Below are 12,343 nucleotides of genomic sequence, written 5' to 3' on the forward strand. Positions count from 1 at the left end.
ACCAAATCCAAACCGATGGCATCAACGCCGGGGGTATGGGGGGGGGGGGGTCCTGTGAACAGGCCTGACAGTGATGCTCCGGACCGTGAGGCACTTGAAGGATAAACATGGTGCCTAGTAGTGACATCGTGCATACCCCGGACAGGATCCTACGTGGGTGGGCAAGGCACGGTCGACTAAAGAAAAGACAATGTTCGAGGTTGGAAGGGATATCCTCCCTAATAACCAGCTAAAACAGGCAACCGGATTCAACAACAAATGGTAAAGGAACTTTGTAGTAGTGAATAGGCGCAGTTAAGGAGCGCCAGACCTACGAGGCGTCCAGTGATGAGCCCGGAGACCCCCTCCGGGGCCGCGAGATCACATTTTAAGTTATCAATTTCGCATCTCTAGATCCAGAGGGTGCCCCGGATTGTACACAGGCAGTCGAGGAACCTTGCAGTAACGAACGGGTGCATCAAAGAAGGGGGATCAACCGGGAAAGTGTTCATCAATAAACCTAGAAGCCTCCTCAGGGATTGTGAAAAAGTACACTTGGTTAGAGTGTTCGATCCTCAATTTGGCGGGGTATAAACAGAGTATTTGACCTCCAGGTCCCGTAGTCTCCTCTTCACTGCTAGAAATGTTTTACGCTCTGTTGAACCGCCACTGAAAAGTCCGGATATAGATGGATCCTGGCGGCCCCCAGTAGGAGTTCACCCTTGGCTCTTGCTGCCCTGAGGAGGGCATCTCGATCGCGAAAGTTTAGGACTCTGGCTATGATGGGTCGGGGAGGCGCGCCAGGCCTGGGTTTTGCAGTAAGGGCCCAGTGGGCTATCTCTCAATCGCAAATTGTGGGGAGAGCTTTGGAGAATCAAGCAGTGTTAGTAAAGTGCGCTCAACGTAATCCTCTATAGGTTCCTTTATATTATCTTCGTGTATTCAGATAATGCGGAGGTTGTTGCACCTCGATCGCAATTCAAGGTCCTCATTCCTTTTCTCAACCTCAGTAACTCAGGTAGAGAGCGCAGAGACCTCTGCCCTGAGGGAGCCCAGGTGATCCTCGGTGGCACTCACTTGTGTCTCGATATCAGCCACACGACCGTCAGTCCTCTCGCTATGGGCTTTAATGGAGGATATAGTGCCATTCATGTCGTCCAGTTTGCTGTGGAGTGTGGCGAATCCCTCCCGAATGAATTCCATCATTTTCTGAGAGTCAGAGGGATCCAAGGTCGATGAGTGGGCCGGTTCCTGTTAAGGCCCATCCGTCACCGCTCCCGACGAGGCCTTTGTAAACATGTTAATAGAACTTTGTTTCTTTCCCGTCCCATAGGTCATGGCGCCGGTTGGATAGTAGGCCCAAGGGACCGGGAGAGGGGGGGTGGGGGGGCCAGGGGAGTAGATGTGCCAAGGCAGATCAAGGAGGAGGGGGTGTCTCCGGAGAAGGCCAGGTGAGCTGTTCGGGGTGTTCTGGGAGCCCAGAGGCTCGTCGAGCTGAAGCCTAGTGTGGCTCAGTGGTTGAATGTGGAGCTTGTTGAATTGCGGTTGACCGCCTGCCGATGGAGCCCCCCCCCCTCAGCCAGTGACAATGAGCGCACGCTGAGTGGACCGTGGGTGAATTCACTGGAATGAGCTATCATCATACCACAGAGTAAGGGCCAGAGGCGGGGGAGACAAATACGGTAGCAGCGTCGAAGAAAACAGTAACTGTGGGCTCTCGTGGAAGGGTAGGGCAGTTCACCTCACTCGCCAGGGGATAGGGTGGTAGAATGCCTCAGCGCATTGATCGTGGGCGAGCAAGAGGCAGGCAGGAGTCTGGGGCCAGGCAGCAGGTGGGTAGTCGGAGCGGGGGTCCTTGGACCACAGGATACTTTGATGGAGCAGGGGATCCGATTTCCACACAGCCGATTAGTGGGCCCAGCACAGTGAGCGTCCAGCAAAGGTCCGCAGGGGCCCGGGGTCTCCAACAGGTGTGTGTGTGTGTGTGGAGGATGCGGCCAGCGCAGGTCTGCAGAGGGGCCTCCCCAAGAGGGTTCCAAGGAGGCCATTAGGGCCCAGACCAGGGAGAAGTCCCAGTACAGTGGTTCGAGAATGGACCCGGTGTGTTAGCGCTGTAGGGGAGCGAGGAATGCGCAATCAGCCGCCCGGGGAGACCACTCCGACACAGCCGTGGCCACCAGGAAGCGTTGGGGGACGAGGCTGCGGGAATGTGGTGGGGGGGGCAGAGCCCCGATGCAGCCCCCTTAAATAGTAGTGAGAGAGGGCATAGGTGCTGGTAGCAGTCTCAGAGGCAGTTTAGGGTGGGACAAGTGGTGTCCGGGTCAAGTTAGCAATAGAGGCAGGGGGCTCCAGAACTCACCCTGGCCATCAGGGAGGCGGTAGCAGCCCCCGCAACGCTCCCGGGTAAGGGACACCCGCGACAGAGTCCCACGGGCCCCAGAAGTCAGCACGCCACCTAGGAGGGGCGGCGGGCGCTGTGTTATAAAGGACCTCCGGGTCCAGGCAGGCGTCCAGGCAATGCAGGCGCCGGGCGTCAGCACACCGCCGAGGAGAGGCAGCGGAGCGGAAGCTCAGCGGTATGAAGGACTTCCGGGTCCAAGCAGGTGACTGCGCTCTGCAGCTACAAGGCACCAGCACACTGCCCAGGGAGGCAGCGGGGCGGAAGCTCAGCGGTATGAAGGACTTACGGGTCCAAGCAGGTGACTGCGCTCCGCGGCCACAAGGCACCAGCACGTTGCCCAGGGAGGCAGCGGAGCCGGCGTTCAGTTATGTGGGGACCTCCGGGTCCAAGCAGGTGTCTGGGATTCCCCCGGCTCCGGGCGCAGGGACGCTGTCCAGTAGTAGCAGCAGGGGCGGGGCACCCAGCAATGTAACGGACCCATGAGTCCAGACAGGCAGTCGGGCACCCCAGGAACACGATGCCAAAAAGCCGCCCAGGAGGGGTAGAGGAGTGGGGTGCCCTGTGTTGTGAGGGACCTCCGGGTCCACGCAGGAGGCAGGCCCCCCCCGTTTGGGTTGTCGCCGGCCACAGATGGATGGAGGAGGAAGGCAGCGCTGCGCGATTACCGTGCCCCTCCCCCACAATAGGCCTCATACCCTAGGTCTGAGGGTTGAGCTGCACTGGAGCCGGAAGGCGGGACGGAGCAGTGTTAGCTCCCGGTCCAGCTTCAACGCGGTGCATCTCTGTGTCAGAGCGGACCCAAGACACGGGGTTCAGGCAGCGAGCGCACGGGTCCAACAGCAGCCCATTTAAGTGGGTAATAAAGGATGTAGCAACGCACCGCAGGAGAATTACAAACGAAAGACGCCTCGTAGAACAGAGCTCCGAGTTAGATCCGAGTGGCCATCTTAAACGAGCGCAACAACGCCCCCCCCCCCCCCCCCCGCCCACACCTGAAGCTGCTTGACATCTACAATCAACTCACATTTAGGCATATGTTTGGCAGGCAGAGATTATGGGTTTAAATCACACAATGGGACAAAAAATGCATCACCCCCCTAAATGCCAGAAAGCCCACACATACTTTGTACAGCAGTAGTTTTAGTTTGCTTTCACCACCACCATGAGCCAAAACCATAAACAGCAGGCAAGCACAAATAAGCATCTGATGCAGGTGCTTATTCCCCCCCAGTCCACGCAGAAAATGGGACTGGCAGTTGGGAGCACATAACGGTGTGGCACTGTTGCAGAGTTATGGCCCATGCACAGTGCTCTTGTCCCTTCCTCATACAAAAAGAATCCCACAAGTATGGGGGGAGGGGGGAGGTATGGATTAGGCAGCACTACTTCGTAGACGGGTAAACATTCACAGGAGGAAGATGTGTAGCTAGTTAATAGGGTCAAAGATTGTGGGAGACTTAAGTAGGTCTCAAACGGGGCTGCATATTAGCTCCCGATCTGGTTTAATGTCTACCTTGCTAATGTGGGCTCTGCCATAAATCCGATCTATAATTTTCCAGTAAAATAATAGACTTTTTGCACACCTGACGGTGTGCAAAAACTCTATTATTTTACTGGAAAATTATGGATCGGCTGACTGCATATGCCGATAATATAGTTGTAATAGAAAGAACACAAATCAAACTGCAACGTATTTTAAATGCAATCTCCAACTATGCCCTGACAAATAATCTCATTATTAATGCCAAGAAATCTTGCCGTTTCTAAGGCAGCGGCATAGTACATCTTTCTGTTTGGCATTTGAATGCAACCAGTTTACCTTAAAATGGAGAAGTAGAATGTTTGGGATTTAAGTTTACGAATAGTACAAGTAAAATGTCCTTTTTATAAAAACAAAGAAAACAAGATTACTCCACAGGCCGTTTTAGCCATGAAGTTTAATAAGAATGTTTTTTTCACCCCTTCCTGTAATAAAATTGTATACTAAAAGAATTGTACCTTAACTACCTAATTTATGGGACGGGACGGTACGGTTTTGAAGTACCTTTTTGGTCTTCCTAGTTTGACTCTTATTTAAGCCATATGTACTGAGCTAGGTTTACTCTCCATATTGTCTAGAACCATGGTACGCAGCTGGAAGTTTGACGAGGTACGTACTACAAGCCAGGAATGTTATTTCAGATTAAGGTTTTAACGTAACAGAAAAGCAATTTATTGAAGGAGAATGTAAATGGTAATAATGAATTTGAATTGATTTTAATCCTTAACATTTTATGATTAAAATTGTCATCTTTTTTTAAAAAGCTGGTCTTGCTTTGGGACTAGAATGAAAATGTATTACATTTAGAAAAGAATCCTCTTTTATGAACTGTACATCATTTATCATTTTCCTTAACCTTTTGCAATTCAGCCATACATTAGGAAATTTCCTGTTAGACAATTTGGGAGGCACTTTAAGCACTTTCAATTGAAAATGTTTCCAACATACAAAGTCATAGGAGCAAGAACAAAGCTTCTAAGAGGCAAACACTAGGACAAACTTTAAAAATAGGTTCAATTTTTCACAGCCATTCGGAATGGGTCACAAGGTTGCAGATGGCATATGGGGGAAGCGTGTTCCTCTGTTTCATACTGAAAAGACGGGTAGGCAGCACCAAGAAAAGAAGGCCTAGCATCATAACAAGAAAAGAAAAGCAATATGGGGGGGTCCTCCATTACAATGTATGAAATTAATACATGACAAGAAGGTAGGCAGGAAGTATAAAAGAAGGTTGGGGGAGGAAGGGCAGCAGAGGCTAAATTAATTTAGAAATAGCTATGAAATAACCAGAAAAAAATACACATTTACAGATTTTACGTTGTTGCAAATCAAAGTTTTGAAAAGTTTACTACAAAAAAGCAAATTAAACTACAGAAAATATTTTAAACCTTCAAACGTCATCAGGCTATCTCATGACGCACATTTATTTAAAAAAATAAAACAAAAAAAACACATTCATAAAAGACTTCTCCATTCTAGTCTCAAGGCAGACAATGAAAACCACTATGAAATGGGCATGCAGCAAAATAAGGGGATTTCCAAAGAGGAAGCTCTATATATAGTTTATAGTGTAAAACGACAGTTGTAGAATAAGACCTGTCTGGCCCATTCCCAAATTGTTAAGAATTACCACTGGAGTATATCTCAAAGTAAAATTGGAAACGGACCATAAACCCCACAACAAAAAAAGACAGTTGTTGCAATTAAGACCACTGTATGTGTCCATGTGTGGAAAATATTTCTCTGTGGTTATTAGTCACAAAGGTAAGCCATCCCCTGCCAAATCCAGATCAATTCCATCCCAATAAATATTGGCCAAATGAAATGTCTTTAAAGCACAAGACTGTTCAGCAAAGTAGTAATTCTTTAGGTTGAGGTGGGTATAGGGTGGTAGGTCACATGGTAAGCGCTAACCAATTAACCTATATTAATATGTCAATGCCCCAGTTGGCTATAGCGAGCTAACTCAAGGTTTAATGGGTTTCATTGACCAGAACAATATGTGCTGAGGGAATTGATGAGAAGGAAAAAAATTGTTTGCACACTTTTATGGTCCATTCTGAGCTTCACAGTTGTACTGGCTAAAACAAAACACGTTTTGGGGGGTACAGGCCAAACCCATTGGGTAATATGAGGGACAGTACACTGGCTGAAACAGAAACCTAGCAAAACTGTTCATTTCAATCTAAAACAGCCACCACAAACCTGTAACTCATCTTGAACGCAAACTCTAGCAGCTGTGCTCCGGATGAGCAAGCACGATGAATTTGCGCTAATCTAAATTTTAGGTCACATGTAAATTCAACATCTTGATGGGATATTACATAGACTAATAAGGAGGCATTTCCAGTTCACATAAACGACCCTTGAGTGCAACACATTTTAACATTACATAGGTTTTCAAATCCAGTGTTAGTTTAGTTTAAAGAATGAGTTATGAAGGAATGAGAGATCTGATTAGAGGCAAATTACCAGAGAGACATTGATTTTGGGAAGATAGGAGAAAGTCTGCAATGGCAGAAAAGTCAATTTCATCTTCAAGACAGCATTTCGGAGGCATCCTCTTCAGCAGACACCGCTATAAAGCCTTGTTTTCCAAGTAGGCAACAAAGTTAGTAAACGACCCCTCACACATTCACACCAGTACTAGACCCCATGGCTGAAAGAGCAGTACTCCTTGTTCATCAGGCTCTTGAATAATAACAATACTGTTAAGACAACTGCCTTTATTAGACAAAGAAAATAGAATGCAGCAATCTTACCTTTTACTATCCTTGTTCCTACACTGTATAAACAAGTGTACAAACCCAACGGCGTGCAACTTCTATGCAAGCTATAGTCCCCTTCGTTGCTTTCTGTGCAGGTAAGAAACGGGCCAAATTGAGGGACTGTTCTGTATTTATCCCCACAACAGAATTTGCACAAAGCCTGTAAACCACAAACTAAGACTAGAAGATTCAAAATGTTTACAGTGCTACCGAAAAAGCAGACCGTTTAATGTTTCTGGTTACATATTAATATTGCCACATTCCAAGCCTGCATCTAAAAACTACTATTGGGAGGTCAGTTCAAGATTGCACAAGCACTCTCCGAGAGTCCATATATGTGGCAATAAAAACATCCTAAATGTAATAGAAAACATAATTGTTCAAATAAATCCTGATACCAATTATATAGTCACTATGAATTATTTTAGTAAATCTCTAAAATCAACTAAAGTGATGAAGGGAACAGTAATCTGGCCACTCTCGACACAATTCACAATATTGCATGCAGGTCTTCCCATCTAAGACACTGTTGTTGTGCCTTGGAAGACCTTTTTGACTGAACAAGAGGAGGTGCCCTACCAGTTGGTTCCACATGTCAATGTGCTGCAATTTAAAACAAGCAATGTTCTGGTGTGCAAACCTTTTTTGGGAATATGTTGGTTGGAGCAATCTGATGGAAATCATGGGTAATTGAAAAAAACAGAAAAGTCCACCAGGCACATTGCCAGTCTAACTCACAGAACAAGGAAAAAGCAAGTTCCCAATCAACTTATGTCTTATTCCTACAATGTTAACATGATTTTACTGCCTGAAGCGTAGTCGCAAACACAAACACAAGTGCTGCTCTCTGCTATGTAGCACAACAAAAGTGACTCCCCTACTCGAATATATGCTCTAATTCTCACACTGTCCACATACATTTACCGATGGGCAGTCACACACTATTAGGAAGGCCGAAAGTGCACACTGGACACTGCTAGCGCATGGACAGCCAAGCAGCCACTGGTGGTTCTGTGCCGAGCACATGCAGCAAACTTAATAACTAAGGGCATCAGCCAAAAGAAAGGCATGCATGGTGTCTAGGTCGCAGGGGTGCCAGTCTCAGTATGGAAGCCTGTGCCAGGACCAGCCCTAGGACAGTTTGAGGCACACGGGACCCTTAAGAGAGTTGCCTTAGGAAGGAAATGCTGCGGTGAAAGAAAGGAGTAAGGAAGGAAGCCAGCCACCCAGCCATGGAAATAAAACTGGCGACTTACGGAACAAAACGATTTATCGAGACTTTCCGAACTCGATGAAAGTTCCTGGGAAAGGTAGGGGGGGGGGGGGGAGGGATGTGAAAGGAGGAGAGATAATAGGGGAGGGGTAAGGAGGGAAGAAAAAGTTAACAGTTAAGCTCTATTTACATCAAAATCAAGTTTTCCATTTTTCAATAAAAAGATGTAAGCTCTAATTAACTGTTCATTTGACCAGTGGCGCCCTAGGGGGAGGGGGCGCTAAAAGGCTTCAGGTATTACCACTACGGTCAGCAAACTGAACTGCGCTGAAGATCTTTCTCTCTGTCTGACTGTTTCTGCCTCTCTGTCTCGTAACAGGTGACTGGCTTTAGACACATTCTGGAAAACAAAAGGCATAGATATGTTAAATCTTGCATTTTGGATGTGTGGTTATAGATACCTGCAGGGGCAATTTTGATTGAATATTTTTAAATGTGTACCCTTCCTCCCACACCCCTACCAGTACCACAGGGCTTATTAAAGATAGGGTTTCTTCATTAAAGTTTCATATTTATCCCAATTTATACCTGAACATGAACACTACACATCGACCCTGAATAAGAAGCAGTTTCCCTAGATCAGTTACAAACACGGGGTACAAGAATGTTCCGTGCACACATTGCCCTTTTGATGTCTGATCTCGTCCCAGGAACTGCTTTGTCTTTCAGTGAAATGGGCCTTCCCTTCCTCAGATGATGTCAAATGTGGTTCCAGACGTGCATTGTCTGCAGAGCTCACTTCCTCCCAAACGGAAGTTTGAGTATGGACTTACAAGCATTATCCTCCCAATGCTGGCTGTACCTCGTTGGTGATGTCTTCTCTATATGCACTTTGACAAATATTCAACAATATTTTTCAAGCAGCTTCTGCCAAATTTATTTTGTAGGCTATCCCAATGGCTTTATTGAATAGTTGAATGTGCTGAAGGATAGGTAGTAAACTATGAAGGTTGGAGGCTGAGACCTAAAGCCATTTAAGCATAAGCAGCCCGGTCATGGAAACTCTTGCTTAAAAGCTGGCCACTTTTCCCTGGACCAGCCACTATAGGCAGGATAGCATTAGCAATTAAATCAAACGGAGCATCATCATAAAAACAGATAGTTCAAGAAGGTTTACTTTTCAATTAGTTCAAAAAATTATCCGGGCAGACATTGCACAAAACATGCACAGAAAAACACAAGTTACTCACTGTAGAAATTCTAACCAGTCTCAATTCCCACATCCTCCAGACTCATGGGACAATGTGGATGCAAGCAACAGAAGTGGAAAATTGTTCATACATATGCAAGCAAGCCTGTTTTAATGAGGAGGCTAAAGTGCAGAAACAGCTGGCAGGACATAACATAGCATGCACTTTCAGGAAAGATTTACCACCATTATCTATTATCTATGGAATAAATGGGGGGTAGACCGGTGTAACTGCAAGACTGGGGCTCAAAGTAGAGGTGAACTAATAGACTCACTATGGTGATTGCACATGTATTTTATGCTTCCTTTTCAAGCATCATTCTAACGGGGAAGGAGGGGAGATGGCTACATTATATTCTAGGTTGGAATATACAATCACTGGCATTAAACTTTGGACCAATCTCCCTTGGTACATAAGGGAAATACGGAAGTACTTTACTTGAGAAAGACTTAAAACTCTGTTTTAGCACATATCTACTTTGGCTTGGAAGAAACAGAACCTTCATTCTCTCCCTGCCTACATTTGCCTAATCAAATAGATGGAGGTCACCACTTCAATTGCAAAGAGTTTTCAGAGAATTGCCTTACATTGGTCTCAACATGTGTCTGGGTGACCAGGAAGAAAACCTAAACTTGCCAAATTCCCATGTTGTGTGTGGAAAATGTTTGGTAGTCGTGAAAAACTTTGCCTCAACCAGATTTCATTTATTTTAATTCTGCCCTCCCATAGGAGCTTCCTCCTTTTGATCTACATGCCTTGTGGTAGCACTAAGCTTCCCTGGTTTAGGGTACAAGATGGATCAGCTTTAAGCGTCCAGTATTTTATTTAGAGCCTTGTACTGATGTTCAGCCTATTTCAACATGCTCCCAATTTTGGAAGATAACCTGAGCAACGAGGAGAGGAGTGATTCACCAAGTGGTAAAGATAGGATTAGAACTCTGGTCTCCTTATGGCACAGGTGACCAGATCCCTCAGACAGTAACCCCAGTTTGACAACATCCTATGGCTCAGAGTGCAGGCTCAATCCAATCTTCATTTAAAGGAAGAGGGCAAAAGTCCTATGAGTTGGTGATTAGAAAAGGGGTAATTGGGCTAAATAATCAGGCTACTCTCCTGCCTTGATGTGCCCATCAGAAGCCTGAAACAAAATCAAGTAGGACTTAGAATATGCAAGTAGCATCTTGCGGTTTAGTACAGCCGAGAGCTCAAGAGGTGACATCAGTCGAGGAGCGTACTATCTATGCTGAAATGGTGGTGGCTGAAAACTGTTTTACCGTAGTTAGAAAGTTTGGATTCCATTTGCTTTGCCAAGTACTCAATCAGTAATAAAATGACTACCTATGCAGAAATAATTCATTAATGCAGTGATTATTATCATGCGACTTCACTGACAAAGGCTAATGTTGCATTATAACACTGCAGCTATCCAGTAAGACCGCAACACCAAGGGTTTTGATTCACAACATACTGGCCCAGACGTTCATCCTTTCCAGGTTGAAGTGAACCATTACGTTAGGTGCTAGAAACATTAATTTCCGGTATGATGGATGCAAAATTGTAAAATGTCAACGAGTGCCCAACACACAAATCAAATAAGTAAGAGCATTTTTATTCATACATATAACAATGACCATAAAAATAAATTGTATGATCCAAAAACATGCATCACATGAAAGCCTGTAAATTTAATTTTGTACTCCCAACTAATCTACAACAAGAAGTGTTCAAACTGTCCATTAAAGTACCTCTACCCGACACCCAATGTAGTACATTTGAAGTACTATATTTATGTACCAACCGGGATGCCTAAAATGCATTAGGGCATGAACACAAAAGTGCTATGTATAATCACATGACTGAAAATTAAAAAACAAATAAACGTAATTACAATGGGGCACACATTGTAAATCACAAATAGTAAATTGCTTAGTCACATCAATGTAGCCAAGTACAGGGGAACACTTTCAAAGACCCTCAAAATAGGCTTCTGTGGCAGCGTGCGTAGTGTATGCCGCTTTTGGGAAGGTGTGGTGGAGTCTGAGTTTCCATCCAGCGTCCTCTTGTTTTTCATTGCATTACATGATTAACTACCATTAATACAGGATGTTCGGTCCTCATATGTCCTTCCATTTTGTTTAATTGTCACAGATGTGTTTACCTAATTGAGTGAGTGTTGTTCCATTGGGCCGGTGTGCATCCGTGCTCCTGCTACCTACAGAAGGGAAATATTTGAATGTAGTTTGTAGTCTATTTTGCCATGCTCTCATTTATATAGATGGGCAGTTTGTGAAACTGCATTGGATCTAGTGTATTCTACACCTTGGATGTGGCTCCGCATTTGACGTGTGCTTGACCAACCTGAAATATTATTCAGCCACAGGTATGGTCCAGTCTCTGAAAGTTTTCCTCCGTCCTTGGCTATATTGATGTGACTAGGCAATTTACTAATTTGTGATTTACAATGAGTGCCCAATTGTAATTACGTTTATTTTCAATTTTCAGTCATATGATGATCAACAAGCACTTTTGAGTTCTGGGACACTGCAAATGTTCATATCCTGCCTGAATATATGTAACCACCACCATTGAAGATCATGTTCAATTTCCCATGGTGTAACTGTACCCCTGCTGAAGTTTAAGAAGTTGTTTTAGGATCAAATTGTTTGTTTCACCCCTGATGAATGTCTGGTATTAAGGCTTTCGGACAGAAGCACATCAGGTTCATGCCCTAATGTTTTTTAGGCATTCAAGTTGGTACATCAATTAGAACAATTAGTACTTCTGATATCATACATTAGTTGTAAGATGGAGACACACACTTGTGTATTAGGTACTCGTTGATATTTTGCCTTTATGTAACCTATGTATCCCTGTTAGTAGGCAGTGTCTGAACACCTTCAATATAGGGTTGTGAGCCAATAATTTCAAATTGAATGTAAAAGTGTATTAGCAAGCATTTTATAAACAAACAAGATGCTATTTTATCTACCATGCATGACGAGTACTTATTGGCTTATTGGATGCTAGTTACCAAAGACATGAGGTCTTCATATTGAACATAACAGAGCAATACAGACAAAGGATAAACATCTACAGGTTATTCATTTTGGGGAATAGGCTCCCCTCTGCAACTTGCCTCAAGCTCTGATGAAACATAAGTTAGCGTTAGGATTTATTTCTCCAGTGCATTAT

At 44.9% G+C, this 12,343-nt stretch overlaps 1 protein-coding gene across 5 annotated transcripts in view; it reads right to left on the minus strand.

Annotated features, from left to right (window-relative positions):
- PI4KB (phosphatidylinositol 4-kinase beta) overlaps positions 1–12,343 on the minus strand; it is an 830,203-nt gene that overhangs the window by 474,040 nt on the left and 343,820 nt on the right. For 3 of the 5 annotated variants that reach the window (XM_069650265.1, XM_069650262.1, XM_069650264.1), the window contains one exon: positions 7,945–7,989. The exons of the other annotated variants lie outside the window; for them this stretch is intronic. In XM_069650265.1, coding sequence (XP_069506366.1) covers positions 7,945–7,989 — 45 coding nt within the window. The remainder of the gene's footprint in view (positions 1–7,944; positions 7,990–12,343) is intronic. 5 annotated transcript variants of the gene reach the window in all.

This window comes from Ambystoma mexicanum, chromosome 1p (genome assembly GCF_040938575.1).
Source record: "Ambystoma mexicanum isolate Mex_15411 chromosome 1p, UKY_AmexF1_1, whole genome shotgun sequence".
NCBI classification, from domain to species: domain Eukaryota; kingdom Metazoa; phylum Chordata; class Amphibia; order Caudata; family Ambystomatidae; genus Ambystoma; species Ambystoma mexicanum.